This window comes from Epinephelus moara, chromosome 21 (genome assembly GCF_006386435.1).
Source record: "Epinephelus moara isolate mb chromosome 21, YSFRI_EMoa_1.0, whole genome shotgun sequence".
Lineage (NCBI taxonomy): Eukaryota > Metazoa > Chordata > Actinopteri > Perciformes > Serranidae > Epinephelus > Epinephelus moara.
In genome coordinates this window covers 12,106,703-12,124,516 of record NC_065526.1, presented here as the reverse complement: position 1 = coordinate 12,124,516, position 17,814 = coordinate 12,106,703, and the positions used below count along the sequence as shown (strand labels likewise).

Sequence of the window (17,814 nt, the reverse complement as noted above, 5' to 3'; positions counted from 1 at the left end):
CGCGAGAAGAGCAGTCCGTCAGTGCAGCGTCCAAGTTAAGCTATGTAATGGCAGCAAGTGCAAGGTTGCTAATTTTTCATTATGCTAACCTTGAATTTATAGTTTATTAAGCTAATTGAAGCCTGTTTGTTAAAATATGAATGTAAAATTGCACTTGTTTGTTTTGCCAGTACTCCATATTAGTTTAAAGGAAGTACTTGAATACGCCCATCTATGGACAACAATGGTGAGGAATAAGCTATACGAGGCTTTGGCTACACAAGTAGGATTAATTATTTTTTAGTTTTGGCCTTTTGGGCATTTGTTGACAATAAGAAAAACAGAATATCACCAGACTTAAATTTTATTTAGCAATGCAGAGCAAGTATATTCCATTCTGCCACGGTGTGGGAGCAGACAATGGCTCCGCTATTCAGTTTCAACCTCCATTTTCACAGCCTCAACTCTGTGTCACTGGACCATCTGTCTGAAAGCCTGAGAGGCTCCTGTGTCAGTCACTTTAAGTATCATCTGTCAGTCTCCCCCTCAGCAGAGTCCCAGCAGTGAGACAACATTTCACCCGAGCCCACGGAAGCTCCTGGATACCACCTCCTTAATTGTGATGAATAACAGGACCAATGACTAACAAAAATCCTATAAAAATAGATGAAATATGAGTATAAAAAATTCTTGATGCACATATTTTAGATCAGTGTTTTTAATCTGTATAGTCTGGGCATTCCAAGTGCGTATTCACTAGATCTGCTGATATGTCGTTAATGATAGAGGGCTGTGACATGATCAGTGTACTTCCCATTGCCAAATGCAGAAACCACAAGCTTCCATGGAGACATTTACCCTCATGGTGATCGAGACAAGAAGGACACTTGAGGAGGATATGATTTTTTAAAATGAGAGAAATGGGTGACAGAAACTCCACCGTTACCTTTCTTCCCATCAAAGTGCTTTTTGTTTTTAAGTTAAAACTGTACAGTATTCACATACACATTGTTTGGACATACAGTAGCATGCTGAAAATTCACAGTTAAGTCTGAAAATATTTATTTTTTTCTAAAGATGGGGCTATATTTTCAAAGCTATATAATGAACTCATTGATTTTAAGAAAGGGTACCAATAGAGCTCTGCGGGAATGAGTCCCAGAATGTGGAATGGGTTAGCATTTTAGCACTCCCTGTTCCCTCATCTCAAAGTCATTGGTTTTCTTAATGGGTTTTTGGGTAGATGACTGAAATAAGGTCTGCGAGTAACACAAGCGTAAGAGATTTACATGTTTTGTTGTAGGACATAAAACATGTCCGTTAATACCAAACTCCTTGAGGCCTTTACATGTCTTTTTAAAAAAAATGGTTGTCAGCAAATGTTTTAATGAGAGTTCAGAGCATCATCTTGCCAAAAATGGGGTGCATTCTGCCCTGAAAAAACATAGCAGAATGTTTATTTAATCTGAAACGGTGGTGCCTTGAAAACCCTGTCGTGATACGCAGGTGAACTGCCTTTTAATATTGCAGGGTTTCATTCAAATTAATTTTAAGGGGCTTTATTGACATGGGATACATATTTTACATTGCCAGAGCAAGTGTGACATAATAACAAAAAATGTATGCACAATAAGTAAAGATCTGCAAGAATTTGGTTTATATAGACGTTGCTGCTGATGGGGTAACACCTCTGACGCAACCACCAAGCTTTCTTTAAGAAAACATGTCATTCAACCTGGAAACTGTAGCTTGTAGGTGCCCGCAGCTTTACAGCGTTGTTGTGGTGGCAACTTTGAGGCCATGCGACCACGGTGTTGTTCTTTTATAGCCTAATGTTACCTTTTTACTTCTGGAGATTTCATTTACGCTTACAAAAAAATCATAAAAGTGGTGCTCATTTGTCATGATTATCTTGCAGAACAAAACACGTTAAGTATCATAAACGTTTGTTTGCCAAAGACCTTATTTTCTGCAATAATCCAAAACCCAATTGAGAAATCACATAGGGTTTTTTTTCGAGGGAACCAGGGCCATGCTAACTTACATGTTGGCCCACAAATAAACATCATCCCTGCAGCACTCTATAAAAGGGAGGGGGGCATCACATGTCACATGGCATCACAGTGGAAAATAAGGTCTGAATGGAAACGCTGGAAGAGACTGGCCATCGAGAAAGACGGTACTTCTGTACTTTAGGATATATTTGTGTTTTGATGCATCAGTTATGTTGTCCAAATGTAAGGGACACAGAGATTGACCAAGTATCTAACACAAGATGATGTTTGAAGTGCTATAAACCATTTTGTTCGAGTCTGTCGTCTATAGATAATGGATTTGAAATAAAGTTGATGAAGAAGATGGGCTTGTTAACAAGTTATATGGGACTGAAGCCAGGTGAGGCTGTGTGTGACACGGTAAGCACACGCTCTGTCCCTCCCTGGCCAAGCTTCTCTGCACTGCGCAGGCCACCGTAGAGCCTCTCTTCCACTGACACAGCCAGCTTTTCCGACAGGCTGCTCTCTGCCTCCAGGGAGACCTCTGATAGAATAGCTTGACTACTGTTGTTGTTTCTGTTGTCGACTCTCGGATTCATGTGGTTTGTCTTTGTAGTAAGAGTGGTCAAAGACGGGCTTGTTGTGCTTTCTGTGTCCTTTTTTTTAGAGGTCTGGCAGCCCTCACCGGTCGATTCTGCACAGCTCTTTGTTGCGTCAGTGCCTTCAGAGGTTGCTTTACTTTCTGCGACATCCCCTGCAGCTCCTTCATTCGACACATCTTTGCTCTCTGTGCTTTCTTTGGCTGCTTCCTCACAAGCTGCAGTCTCACTGGCTTCTTCATCGGCGGCACTTGCAATGCGTGACAGTGTGCTGTGATACCTGGTGTCCAGAGGGTAACCTGCACTGTCACCTCTCCGCAACGGAGTGAACCTCTGCCTCTCCAAAGATGGGGAGTACCTACCCCCAGCACCTGACCCTGGGTCACTGTATTGCTTGTGTCTCTGCCACTGTTTCCGGAGGTGAACTCTGGATCGGTGCCTGGAACGCAGCGGAGAATCCTGCTGGTCAAAGCGCGGATCATGGCGGAGGAACTCATTGAAAAGAGCATCTGTCTTCTCATCGATGCTGTAGTCACGGCGGCGGAGACGGGGCTTATGAGGACTAGAGGGTTGTGAGATTGGCTTCATTAGTGGAGACATCAGCTGCGATTGTGATTCTTGAGGTTTCTGAGGATGAAGGGATTTAAGAAGCTGATGCGGTTCTTGAAGGGTAAGAGACTGACCGCCATTTTTAGATCTCTCCTTTAGTTTATCCTCTGTCTCCGTGCTGTCGGCCATCTCATCCTCCAGCTCCTCCTGAAACAGCCGGGCCTCAATGCTCTCGCACACCGAACCTTTTCTCCCAGAGCTGGTGAAGAACAACCTTCTCTCAGAAGCTGTCTTCCCTCGAGGAGCTCCAGGAGTCCCAAAAAGTCGCATTTCCTCAGGGGCCCTGGATGGTGCTTCAATGGAGGCATAGCCACTGTCCATCTGGAGGAGCTTACGGTTCCCTGCCTCACCCTCTCCTCCAGCTCCACTCCCCACCTCGCTGTCCCCACCTGACGCCCCTCTGATCCCACCCTCCAACATCTCTCCATCCCCTTCTCCTTCAGGCTCATCGTCCAGGTCTTGGGACAAGCAGCTGTCCAGGCCAGAGCGAGCTCCTGCACCACCAAAGGATGAGACGCTGTCGGCATCACTGCGGATGGACTCCCGATCTGTGCTGCTCTGGTCTGAGGAGGCGTATTGCTCCAGCGAGGCTCGCAAGCTCCAGATGTCCTTGTACAGGGAGGGAGGAGCCTCCGAGCTCTCCTGGCGGATCATGAAGGTAAGAGATGAGCCTGAGTCGGTCCTTCGTCTGGCCTCAGCTCCCAACACCACCTCATCTCCATCTTCTGCCTCTGCCTCGCTCTTTTTCCTCACATCTGACGTCATGCAGTCTGTCTTTGTTGTCCTTAACATGTCCTCAAACCTTTGCTGTACTGCAGCTTCTTGTTGTGCGCCAAACAAGTCATCATCTTCCACCGACTCTAGCTCAACTCCCTCTGCCTCTGTTCTTATAAGTGCACTGAACTTTGTTTCTTTTTCTACTCCTGTCCCGTTGGCTGTGACCTCCTCTTGCCTCTGGGCGTGACAATCATTTGTTGGTGAACAGAGATCCCCTCTTCTAGTGCTGCTGCTACCACCTACCTCCACCATGGCCTCCAGCTGTAGCCTGCAAAGATGAAGAACAGTCAGTTAATTAATGATTCTGGAAATTTCATGGTGTATGTCAGGGGATTATGGGAAGAGATGTACCTGCTGAGGATGACTGAGGATGTGGGTACTGTGTCGTGGTGAGACAGAGACTCTGCGGAGAGAGACTGTAGGCCACTGGTCTGGATGGGGGAGTGTGGGAAAGAGTCATCTTGGAGGGATGCAGAGTCGTCTTCGGTGTGATCAGTGGTTTCACTTGCAGCTCTCTGTCTCTGGAAGGGCCTTCTCTTCGGGGATCCTGGTAAAAAAAATTCACATGAAAAGATAGCTGTCTACTTGATGTTTTTTAAAAAAAAAATAAAAATAAAATTGTAATGTTATTCGTTTGCATTGTTAGACTTCATCCATTTAGGACAATTATTCAAACCTTTGGCATCCAGGCTGGCAGCCCGGTGACTACTGTCAAATTTCCACCTCCTGAAGTAAGGCCCCGCCCCCTCCAGACTGGCATGGCGTCGCAGTTTAGAGAAGAAATGTAGAACTGAAGTCTGGCCCGGAGCTTGAGTCAACTCTCCTCTCATCCCCCTTTCGCTCTCAGCCTCTCCCCTGTCCCCGATAGCCTCCATCTGACAGAAGAGATGAAGGGAGAGGAGGTGATGAGACATTAAGGAGGGGTTGAGGCAGACAAGTTGAGATGAATCGTGACGGGCAGAGGCAAAGCCCTCAGGGGACAGCAGTTTGTCATATTGTCACTCAGCTGCAGTGATGACTGATGTCACAGCGCATCAGTAGGTTTGAGCCTGTGGCAGCTGCTTTTCACAGCTCTGTTTATGTGCGATACAAGTGGATCAATCTGCGCTGAGAAAGCTGTCTGTGCAAATGTATTTCTTGCCAATGGATGCAGGCTTTCCTACAATTTGCTGCAAAAAAAAAAACAACGAATTGCAGATTTTACAGAAATATGTTCTTTTCATCGGAACAAAATGTTTCAAGCAGGAACTAAAAACATGCTATAAATGTTTGTTGTAATTGAAAACATTTCTCACAAGCATTCCTGAGAGTCTGACCCTGAAATGTTGACTTTCACTGGCGACAAGACCTCAGGATGAAAATATTGGTTTTGCCCGAGAACAGAAAAACCTCAATAAAACACTGAACATCTCATCTTATAAAGAAGTTATAACACAAGACTAAGACAGCAACGATACTCAATTTACAGGTCACAGGCCCAATAGGGTGCCGGATGGCCCACTGACCATTTTCTAACTTACAATGAAAATAAATTGATTCACACTGGGAATGTTTTTTGTGCTTTGAATGTAAATAAGGTACCACAGTCATGGACGGATTATGAGACGATGAAACCCTGGGCACAGATACGCAAAGGGCCCAAACATCAGATACATATACAGACATGGAAGGAGCCTTCTGTCCATACTCTACAGTTACTTTGTTGATTTGTGCACGTTTTCTGAAAGCTTACGGACCCAGCAAGCATTTTTTGGTTTAAAAAACGTCTAATAGCCGTCTACATGAAGACCTGATGTCTAGGCTAAATCACGGCTGAATTTGGGCTGTCAGTGAAAATTTGGTAGACGTCTAACCATAGCCAAAGTGTAGACGTCATCACTTATACGGCTATGTAGAGACCATGTCCAAAAAATGGAGATAAACATATTTAAATTACTGTTGACTCTCCATACGTGATTGAATATCATACCGCACGCCCTCTGCAATGGCGAAAATTACATTTAATCAATTTCAAAATTAAATCCGCTAGATTTGGGTTACATGTAGCTAGACTAAATCGGAGCTAAATATAGCCAATACGTTTAAATCACGACTATTGCTTGCTGGGGATACAGATAAACTGGAGCAGTACCACTGGAGATAGTGGGGGCAATGTAGTGTAGTTCAAGCAAGATACCACCATAAGAAACGACAAAGACAGTTAAAAAAATGGCAGAACGGAACAAATCAGTAATATAATGAAAGGAATTTTTCGTCCACATGTTGCAATGTATTTGATAGCCTCACAAACCACCGCCATCTACAACGCTGCCTCCGTTAAAAGGTACTCCCACATGATTTAGTTATTTGTGTCTTTGAGGTAATTTTGTGTTTTTTGTGTTTTATCAAAGTAATGTGTCTTTTTTAGTTGTTTTGTGTCGCTCTGTTTTCATTTTGTGTCTCCTTTGCATCTCTTCCTGTTCTATTCATGTCTCTTGCTGGTCGTATGTGTTAATTTGAGTGACATTAACCAGGGGGCCCCCCTGATACTTTGGTTTCCTGGGTCTGAGCCCAGTAGACCTGTTTAGTAATCCATCCATGGCCAGAGTGCATAAAAACATCAATATAGAGCTTGTTTATCAAAAAATGTGCCAGGGGAGGATCCCCCGGACTCCTTGACAGTGTCTGGGTTATTTATTTAGATGTTAACGATTAATGTTTGTTTAATAACTGGCCCCTGGCCTCCTGTCATTTTGCAAAAGTGGCCCTTGGGTAAAGCAACTCTGTGATACTGTGTGCTTATAAGCACAGCAGTGCTTTGGGCTGGTCTGAACCAAAGTGGTTGACCGACCCACATTACCCTCCAAAGAGTCTGTTGCTAGTGTGGCTAAAAATCTATTGACCTGTATTATATAATGACCATTTTATTACTGTCAGTACAAAGCAGAAAAAAGGTGAAACTCACTGTCTGGGAGCGTGTGTGGTGTGCTTTCATGGATGATGATGCCTGTCTGGGGCCCTGGTCCAGGATGGTGGAGTGGTGCGGATCTCCAGGCAGTCCTCCGCTGAGGCTCGGTCCCACCCAGTCGGGGACTCTTCTCTCGGCAGGCTGGAGAGAAATCGATGCAGGTTAGAGATGAGAGAACAAACCTGGTTTGGTGAGATTTGTGAGCTAAATAACAGCCAGTGTAAAGTCACCTGGTAGATGGTGAGGGGCAGTTTGGGAGCTGCGGCCTCATTGATGTTGATGGTGCTGCTCTCTGTTGAGTCGCACTCCATGATGGTGAGGATCTTCAGGTCACAGGGGGCTGGAGGCAGGTGAAGGTGGGTGAGCCGAGCCTTTTTCAGGTGGTGGAAGTCTCCCTCCGTCAGAGTGTATCTAAGAAAGAGGACAAGTCATCTAATCTAATTCCAGCTCATCCATGTAATAATGTAAAAATCACCTGTTGAACTGTACCTGCGTCCCTTGTCCTGAGTTGTCTTCTCCTGTTCATAAAGTGCAGATTCATTAAAGGAGACTCTGCGTCCAGTAGAGCCAGTGGAGACAAATCGCTCTGACTCTCCATCGTGACAGCTCACAGCTGAGAGAGCGTCTGATTCATCCATATGAATGGTGATCTCTGAGTGACAAAGAGAACAAGGACGAACCGAGGGAGTAAAATAGTGTTCGTGACGACAGTGGACCAAAAGACATGTTCATATGTATGCACTTAAGAAAATACACAGCTCTGACCTTGGGTGGGCTGAGAATCCTCAGCATAAGTGGTGTTTGTCTTCTCAGGGTCATCGCTGGCTCTGAAAGGGAAAAATATTTCTTATTATTTGTCTTTCACAGAAAACAAAAAATGCCTTGTTGCATCACAGCTTTAAAGTTCATATTCAACACAGTTTTAAAGGAGCACTACACCCCCAGAATGATCATCTGTATATCTTATACCCATTACTCATCCTATGTTACATTGACTTTGTGAGGATAACTTTGTTTTTCTTGCATGTCTCCACAGTGATCGAAGAACAGCAACAGGGAAAATTCTTCATGAATTGAAGTCAAAGGGGGCACAACAGCAAAACGACTGGTGCAGTATAATCCAAGTCTCATTTATCTGAATCACATTCAGTGAGTCCCAAAACCTTACTATTTAAAAAACTTCCATGTAAACAGTCTCAGACAAGTAGCCCGCTGTGGCGAGTGTGTGCATTTGAACTCTGCTTGTACATTCCATTGAAATTCTGCCTCCGAGCTCATTCATTGGCCAGCAAGCAACAGGCCTGATGTGGACGTATTTTAATTAGTAAGATTTTTGCAAAAATACACTTGTTTGGGACATACTGAGCATACCACTGGATAAATGAGACTTGGATTATACTGCCTAGCTTCTGTGAGAGTTTGTAAATGGATGTTTTGATATAGATTGGCTGTCTTAAACCGTGGCCCCTATTTTCTTTCAATTCATTAATAATTTTCTCAGTTTTTGGATTCTTCGTTCACCATGGAGACATGCGAGAAGAACAAATTTTCTTAAAAAAAATTCAACCTAAATCGGGTTGAGTGATTGATATACAAATGATCATTTTGGGGGTGAAGTATTCCTTTAATCCACTGCTGTAAAAATCATGTTGGCTCTTGTAACCCACGTGTTTGCAGATTAACCAGGCCTGCCAGTCCCACATAGTGTGTCCCACCAGCACTGCACACCCACCTGGAGTAGCGTCGACCACCCATGCAGCAGCGGTGACAGAAGAGGAGCAGCAGGGAGAGCAGGACCAGCATCCCCCCGGCGAAAACACTCAGCAGCACCAACAGCAGCACATAGTTCTCCACCTGGCCCGCTGACACAGGCACATCCTGATCGAGAGCAAGAAAAGAGGTTAGGACTCTCGTAATTCGACTTCATGCTGCTGTTTCCTTCTACTACACAACATTTCAGATGTGAATATAACACTTTTCACTCTTATACATTTATTGGACAGCTTTAGTTACTTCTTGCTGCAAGATTTTATGTACTGTGATACATATATACAGTGTCAGGATGAATTCAGAAAACACATATGAACCAAAAAAGTAAGATCAGACGATAAATCTTGTCACTATGAGAAACCTCCTCCCTGTATTCTGTCACTGTTTAGGTTGCACAACATCAATTTAATTCCCATTGTTTGTATTCGTTTGACATTGCTGGAGCTCCTAACTCATTCCTTTAATAGCACAATAAGGCAGCAGCTTACACATCTCTGTTGTCATGTTTAGTTGTTGTGAGCTCGCCGGCTGCATTCGTCCTGCTGGGACGGTAATTGATTCTTCTCCCTGTGAGCTTCACAGCAATGAGGAATGTCTTTGTCGCATTACGCTGCCAGCTAAGCACCGTAATATTTAATAAGGAGTGGAATTAACACTGAAAGACTTTCTTAAGTTCCTGTCTCCTCACAATGATTCTTATCCACACACACACACAATCATATACATCCTGCCTGCATACACACACACACACACACTTGCAGAAACTGCTCGCTACTCTCTCTGATTAATACTCTCAGTCGTGGCTGAGTGAGCTTGGGGATGCTAATCGAAACGTCAGCGAGACCCTTAATTCAATTTCCCAGCTCTCCTCAATGATGGGGGAATGAGGCCTCCGCAGGCTAAAAATGGAAATCGGAGGAGGATGCAGCCGCACATGAGCAATCCCCACACCAGACTTTCCTGGCTCTTCTTCCGTTGTCAGTTTCAAAAGAGAGTGAAAATAATTGGGCTCTTTTCACCGTGCACAAATGGAATATGCGTCAATTCAACATTTAGCGTTACATAACACATAAAAATGTTAAAGGTTGTCATTGTGCACAGATTTTAAAAGACTGTTAACCCTCAAAATCAAAAATACATATTTTTACTTTTACCCATAGTGCTATTTATCAATCTGAATTGTTTTGGTTTGGGTTGCCAAGTGTTGGAGATATCGGCCGTAGAGATGTCTACCTTCTCTTGACTATAATGGAACTAGATGGCACACGCTTGTGGTGCTCAAAGCACTAACAAAAATACATTTCGAAAACTCAACATCAATATCTCTTTCCAGAAGTCATGACCTGGTTACTCAAGATAATCCACAGACCTTGTTGTGAGCAGTTTCATATCGGAACTATTTTCTTTTTACCAAACTACACCCACACCATTGCCTGATAATCAGACAGAATTGTTACACTCAGTTTCCATCTTCAGTCTGACATTGCGTCCACTCTAACTGATTTCTGAAGGGAAGGGAGATTTGATTTTCCCTTACCAGTCCCTGTAGACCAACTTATCTGCCTGAGTCTAACTTTATTCATTCACACTGACGTGTAGCAATGCCAGCATCCCTTTTTTACCAGGGTTTTAAGAGTGGAGTAAAGTAAGAACAAACTACGATGTCAGGCGATATTGAGAAGATATGTTAATTTTAAAACAGCCTTGATAGCAGCATCTATCTTGTCTATAATGCTTGTCATCTTGAGTAACCAGTTCATGATTTCTGGAAAGAGACATTGATGTTGATTTTTTTCAAATATATTTTTTGAGCACCTCAAGCAGAGTGTGATCTAGTTCCATTATACTGGAAGGAAGGCAAACATCACTACGGCTGATATCTCCAACACTTGGCAACTCACAAAACAATCTAAATTGATAAATATCTCTACAGGTAACAGAAAACACATAGTTTTGATTTTGGCATGAACTGTCCCTTTAACAGGAGCCGCAGCAAGGTCATTACAGCCAAAACCCAAAGCCTGCTGCTGACTGTATGTACAGACACTCTGGTTGCAGCTAATGATTATTTCATCTTCGATTATTCTGCCCATTACTGTCTCGATCAATTGTTTTGTCTGTAAAATGTAAGAAAAAAGTGAAAAATATATTTGTAAGTTTTCCAAGCTATAGTTTGCTGTCTCCAAATTCCTCGCTTTGTTTGACAAACCCCCAAAATATTTGGTTTACAGCAGCAAAGCCTCACAACTGGAACAGCAGCAAACACATGTTTGACACTTTGATTGAGAAATGACTGTCGATCAACTAACGGGGGTGTAGTATAAGACAAAGTGTGAAATTAAGAGCACAAACAGCTGGTTTCAGGGTGACTCTGCTTTCACTGTAAATGGTAAAGACATTTGCGAAAAACAAAGCTCTATCTATCTTTGTCAGCAGCAACCACAAGCTCAACCCAACAGCAAGCAAGTCGTTAAGTGGAGGACAGAGTTCTGCAGAAAACAAGAAGGTGTCATTTTTTTACTTTAAAGAAATAGGAAAGATTGAAGCTTATTAAATGTCAAACCTGCTTCAGGCCTGAACATGTTAAACTCAGTCCCATGTCATTAAAAACACACTCATAGAGTATGTTTTTACATTTACTAGATGCCTACGTTCAGATGGGGAGATGCAGTGTACTGTGTTTGAAGCTGTGTGTATGTGTGTAGAATTAACAGCTCCATGACAGTATTATAGCAACATGCACACCTTGATACACCCACAGTAGCATGTGTGTGTGCAGCACACAAACACACACACAGTTTGTCAGAGCGACTGTAGCTTAATGAAATCTGCTGTTTTTACAAGCTCAGCCAAACAGGAAGAACAACACAATCAATCAGCTGGAGCAGCGAAGCCTCTCGCCAGTCTTTAGGCCATGTTTCTAACACACACTGTCGAGGCAAACAGCAGTCAATTCCCTCTTTCGCACAGACAGCTTAAACTGTCCGATAATCACTGCCGCTGGCTCAGATATCCCCCCCGGCCTCCAGGGGCTACATGGCACACGCAGCCAGCAGCACACACAGTCCTGTTTTTGAGTCAAATCCTCTTTGGATACAGATCAGGCTGTCCTCAACCACAGCTCCACCTGGGATATAATACCTGTTGCTGGAACACAGTGGTGTTTGCTCACACCTATGGGTTGTTGCTTTTGGCTGAGGTCCAGTTTGAGCCATAAAGTAAGAGTTGTTCACAAGACCGCTGACACCAGCTGATGTGAAGGTGTGAAGAGCATGTGTGTTTTATTTAGTGTTTAAATGGCCAATTTAACATCAGGCCGAGATGACAGTTGAAAGTTAGCCTTTTGGCTGACACTGGTACATTTCATTGTCCCTGAGAATACATGAATAAAATAGATAAAATAAAATGTGTTGATGGTGATGATGCATTCACTCAAGATAAAAAAAATCTTGTTAATTCAGAAAAACAGAATTTTTTCATGACAACATTTTTATCGCTGGCTGTGGAAACCGCAGACACCACTGTACACTGTATGCTTCTGCTAAATGATCTCACCGTACATCTACAGACTTTTGCATTTGTTGGTTTCTCTGTATAAACCTCGCTTGGGCTGTTTTTTTCTTGGCCTGCGCTCTCACAATATCCTACAGATGTTAGCCCCCAGGGTTCACACTGAACTAGGTAAAAAAGATTTCAAGTACGCTGCCCCTCCTTCCTGACTCTTGGTCATTGTAATTGCTCCTCAGATTTTCTTTGTTTTTTTGTATTGAATTGTACAACCTGAATGCTGTGCTTGCTTATTTGAGGTGTGTGACAGTTGTACTTGTCTGCTCAACGGGACTTTTACCTGGTTGAATATATATTTCTCGCAATTCTGGGTTAATACATCGTTAATTCAGAGGGCCAGTATCTTTTTTCTCAAGTGAATGCATCATGCTTTTGTAGTGACAGAGTGGGTGGGGTGCACGAAGCTGTACTCACAGTGGAGTTCTCAGTCAGACTTGTCAGAACAGGCAAATCATTGCTCATGGTCCAGGTCAGCGTGAGTGAACCCTGCAGAAGACGGAGAAAGTGTCATCAAACAGAGCTGCAGCTCATTTCTAGACAATAACACAGTTTCTGTTATTTACATCAAAGTGCAGGAGATTTAAACAGTGAGGTGATGTGTGTGTTCTCCACAAGCACTGAATCTTTTAGGTTTTTATAATACCTTCAACTTTGTGCCATTCTAAAATAATATATGTCCATGTTGTTAATCCTACTACACTGTTCCCTAAATAAATCTAACATAATTGACTATATTTATATTCCTCTGTTGGCTTGATATTCACCTCAGAGTATTAAGACCACATCTACTTGGCATTGTTGGGGATCCTTGATTTGCAATTAGAGCAGCCCAGCTTATTATGGCATGGATTCAAATGGAGCAGATTTGTCAGCGAAACATTTGTTCTGTAAACTACTCCAGCACAGTGTAACAAAATCAGGTTTCAAGATTAGTAATGCTGTTTACACCGAATTCCTACACTACCTACAGTAGGTTATGTAACTTAAAAATAGTAGCATCAGATATTTTTTGCCTCTTTTTTAGGTGGCGGAGTGAAAATTAGTCATCCTGAACATTTGTGGTGTTATGGTTTCAGTATGATGACGACAGTTGGAGAACAATTAGAAACAGAACTATGTAGGCTCTACAGGATGTTTTTTTTTTCTCAGTAACGATGTACAGATTTTTAGGCATTCGGCTTGAAAAATAATCTAGTGCATATAGCTGCTGTAAGTGGGAAAACATGCCCTCAGGACCCCTTGAATCCTCTAACATCTGGCTCCTCCCTGTCATAGACTCAGTATTTCTAAATTCCTGGCTACAGCCCTGACTGGGGCCATGTTTGCTATCTAGTATTCCACCTCCATAAAACCGAAAGACTTGCAAGCAATAGACTTGAAAAAAAAAGAGTGGTCACAATCTGTGCAGCAGAGGCTCAGATGTCCTGACTCAAAGTCTAATTCGACAGCATCTTTCATTAGACCGTCCATGCCTGGTAATTAACTATGTCTTTCAAACTCCACAGTCCCAGATTGTAATGAAGGCTGTGTGTTACAGTTTTGTATCCCCAGCAAAGATACCCCTGATGACGTCATTCGAGCAGCAGGAACAAATTACACAACTGTTTTCACAGCCTAAAAACTGATCTTCCTGTTTAAAAGCGGTGTAATGCCCCTTTACCGTACAGAAGTAACAAACGCCTAACTCTTGTCTGCTTTGAGCGCTGTGTATTAAACCCTAATGTGTCTAAAGATTTACTGACATCTCCTTAAGATGCACAGTAACCTCCCCTCTCAGTCCACAGTCTGTAAAACGAGCCTCTGTGAGACGGAGACTGGCAGAGACGTGTGGTTAGAGAAGGAGAAAGGCAGAAGAGCTGACAGTATACATAATTATTTACACAGAGCGCAGCTTGTGTAACATCAGTCCATGATTGCATTCCTTACACATGCTGCCGCACATTCCCTCTCCATGTGAGAGTCATATTTTATGTAATATCTCATACATACCAGCAGCTCAAGGTAACTGTGACGAGGACGAAGCTCTGAATAGCAAGAGTGCACCAACAATAGAGAGCCACACACATTCACATCCTATTAAATTTTCTTAACACCTTACTTTTACCTCCCTTTTTTAGCCTTTTCTAAACAGTATATAAGCATGAAATAAAAGATTTAACATACATAATGTAGTTGTAAGCATATGAGGGTCTTACAACCTATTCATTATATATTTACTGATTATTTGTGATAAATTGAGGGACTTAAAGTAAAGTCTTTGCTGAATTTTAATGAAAGAAAACACAGATTTGAGACAGCCAAAGCCTTTACAAGTTTCCACCTGATGTTTCTGTAATTTGACATGATCGCAGTCTCCCCTCGAGACAGACAGATGTGGTGAAAACATCTGTCCTCTCTTTGCCGACTGAATAACAAGCAGTTAAAATGGTTTAAAGCTTTACCTCGCAGCAGAATTAAACAGTCTCTTGCATTATATTGTCCAAGGTCTTAAAAATGCCCTTGCTGGCAGTCTTACATTTTCCTTTTCTTTCTTATCACAGCCTCATAAAACCACTAAACCCACATTTGGAGAAATAGTAGCTCTCAGCAGAAGACTGTTTAAATAATTTCACTATATTAACTGACCTGTTACAGCAATTAACCAGCAATTAATACTGCCATAGTGATTTCCTTCATGCATTTCTAACATGTATAATAGTGTGTTGTAGGCATGGGATGATATGAACGTTTCATGTTACGATTATCCTCGCCAAAATGACTGCCATTCATGATATTTGATCATCAAAACATTGATTATTGATCATGTAAATATGGTTGAAACTCTTGAAATTGGCACTAAAACATACTGGAATCACTTTACCTCACATTTTGTTAAGGAACAAATATTTTATTGTGTCAGATTGGACACACAATGTTATTTTGTTTTACTTTATTTTATTTTTTAGCAAACTGTTTTAAATCAAAAGCAAAATTTATTAAGGCAATCATCGATATTTATCAAGATCAACTTATTGTGGGTGTGTTTTATGCATGATCTGTGATAAAACCGTATATCGTCCCATCCCTAGTATATAGTATAATAGTCCTACATATTAACTGTTGATTTGTGATGTGCCCATCATGAGAAACTCATGCTGTGAAGCCAAACAGGGTTAAAAACACAAAACTTTATTTTAAATTCTAGTTGAGGTCCCAAAGTTGACTACAAATACCAAGTATATCAGGCTAAATTTGGGCTTATGTGATAAAATATAAAAGAAAATAATTAATAATAATTCTGTTAGCCTAATAACATTTTGGCTACCTAAGTGGAAATAAAAGGAGGAAAGTGTGTGTTAATGTTTATTTATTTATTTATTTATTTTACCTTTTTTTTCTTTCTTTGAGAATAATGGCTCCAAAATTACTATATTATATTTTTGGTTTATCACATTATAATTTTTGTTCAATGTTTTTAAAATGAATCTAATTATTTATTAATTTAGTCACAGTATTTTCCCTGTTATACTATTTTTTTTTTTGTATTATTATATTAGTTGGTTGTAATTAATATTAATTAGGCTGATTACATTAACCAGCTTTGACTTCTTAGCTACATCTTTATTTCATTTTAACATTAAGGATTAGTAACCAGAATAAAATTGAAAACACTGACCCCGACTGGTGGAGAAAAAACAAATCCAGAGTGTGTGTGTGTGTGTGTGTGTGTGTGTGTGTGTGTGTGTGTGTGTGGTGCGTGTGCGCGCGCGCGCGCGTCAGGGTCCAATGATATGTTACATCCTTACATCATCTCTCGCTTTAACCATATAAATACATGAGGCAGGCAGACAGATGGACGGGGCGGCTCTGACAGACAGACAATCAGACTTTCTAGTTCATTCCGTTAGTGACTGTAATGATGCTCGTGGTGTTTACACCCTTATAAGCACCATCAGTAGTATATAGAGGGAGGAGGAGGAGGAAGAGGGGAGGGGAGGGGAGGTCACTGCATATCACCCCGACGTGTGACTGTATGATGATGATGATGATGATGATGATGAAGGTCTCCAGATGTGCTGTATCTTACGGTCTATACAGGCGGTGTTGGAGCAGCTTCCCTCCGCTCTGTGCAGACTGACTACAGCGACCTGCTGCAGCCGGCGGCGCTCAGCAGCAGCAGCAGCCTCAGCATCAGCATCAGCAGCATCTTCCTCTCTCCCCCGAAAAGCCTCCGATCGGGGCTGTCCCACATCTCTGCGTCGTCTGCTCTCAGCCTGCGGGGAATAAACCACCATTAGTCACACAGCAGCCCTCATGTGCCGGACACGGGGGCTCCGCCGTGCTCAGCGCGCGTCAAACACCTCTCACTAAATCACCGCGATCATCCAGAGCCGGCTGTTGTCACCTGCATCTTATATAATGAAATAGTAGCACATTACACCGCGAGCACGCCTGTGGGTCCGGTGACTGGTGCTGATGTGAGCGGGACAAGGATCGGACTCACCCGGCTGTAGACTCCGTGAGAAGCGGCGGTCCACAGGCAGCCTGCCCCGTCTGCATACTTTAATTTGGGCTTCAAATGAAGACTGTAGTTATGAATGAAACCACACGCGATTAGACACACCCACCGCCCGCTCCCTACGCACCACGTGACCCAGCCCCGATGATGATGGTGGTGATGATGTGAGATGGAGGAGAAAACCTCATTCACAGCAGTTGGTCATGAATGGCAGCAGCTGACAGAGCCATAGATCTGTCACCTGTTTGATTCATATTAGTATCAATGCAGACATTTTGATTAATATCTGCATATTTTCCATTTATTGTCTTTGAGTCTGTCAATGTTTCTTTGTTGCACGACAGATCGCAGCGAGACAGACGGGTGTTAGGGACGTTTTTGTAGTCTCACGTTTCACCACCTGGCGGCAGCGTTGCACTGTTTCCTGGTTACATACACTTCTTCATGCAGCTTTTCTTTTTTATGTTCAGACTCACAGCTTCATAAGGAATAGTTTAAATGAATTCTAATTCAATGGAAGTGATCCAAATAAGAGAATGTTTACATTCAATTTAAGACATTTACTTGCATTGCTCTAATGTTTCAACTGCAAAACTGTAAATATGCAATTCTTTTGTGTATATATTTTTCAACAAAATCCCCAATTTATGTAAAACTAATATACAACTATCCCCAGTCTATTTACCACCCAGTTTAAATAGATAATAAACCCAGATTATCTACAGTCCAAGTACCACCTAGTGTTACAAAATAAATATGCACTCCCCTAACACAAACTTTCCTCATCTAAATATCTGCCAAAATATCTTTTTTGTATGTTTTTTTAAGTTATTTATATTTGTGCTTTGTTGCAACTCATCATGCAGCCCATTCCACAAGTCCACCCCACACACTGAAATACACACTCTTCTTAGTTGTACAAACACATTGCCTTTTAAAACTAAATTCTCCTCTTACATTACAACCCCCCTTCCTGTCACAAAACATTTTTTGAATGTTGCCTGGAAGTGAATTATTTCTAGCTTTAAACATGATTATTGCAGTTTTAAATTTTACCCGATATAAACTTTTCAA

The 17,814-nt window shown here is 42.2% G+C and overlaps 1 protein-coding gene across 1 annotated transcript; it reads right to left on the bottom strand.

Annotated features, from left to right (window-relative positions):
* Positions 1 to 1,327: 1,327 nt before the first annotated feature.
* Positions 1,328 to 16,793, bottom strand: LOC126382876 (uncharacterized). The gene is made up of 11 exons (XM_050033003.1): positions 16,726 to 16,793; positions 16,309 to 16,495; positions 12,657 to 12,728; positions 8,638 to 8,783; positions 7,671 to 7,732; positions 7,395 to 7,557; positions 7,136 to 7,316; positions 6,903 to 7,046; positions 4,635 to 4,833; positions 4,310 to 4,505; positions 1,328 to 4,226 (listed from the first exon to the last, which is right to left on the bottom strand). The coding sequence occupies exons 3-11, from the start codon at positions 12,702 to 12,704 to the stop codon at positions 2,354 to 2,356; spliced, it is 3,012 nt and encodes a 1,003-aa protein (XP_049888960.1). The 5' UTR covers positions 12,705 to 12,728; positions 16,309 to 16,495; positions 16,726 to 16,793; the 3' UTR covers positions 1,328 to 2,353.
* Between the last annotated feature and the right edge of the window lie 1,021 nt (positions 16,794 to 17,814).

Bases quoted from the DNA above. Each gene is read 5' to 3' on its own strand.
- LOC126382876 (XM_050033003.1), bottom strand. From the start codon at position 12,704: ATGAGCAATGATTTGCCTGTTCTGACAAGTCTGACTGAGAACTCCACT. The intron at 7,558-7,670 runs GTCAGAGCTGTG...TTTGTCACTCAG, and splicing joins GGATTCTCAGCCCACCCAAG to AGATCACCATTCATATGGAT. The intron at 7,317-7,394 runs GTACAGTTCAAC...CCTCTTTCTTAG, and splicing joins ACTCAGGACAAGGGACGCAG to ATACACTCTGACGGAGGGAG.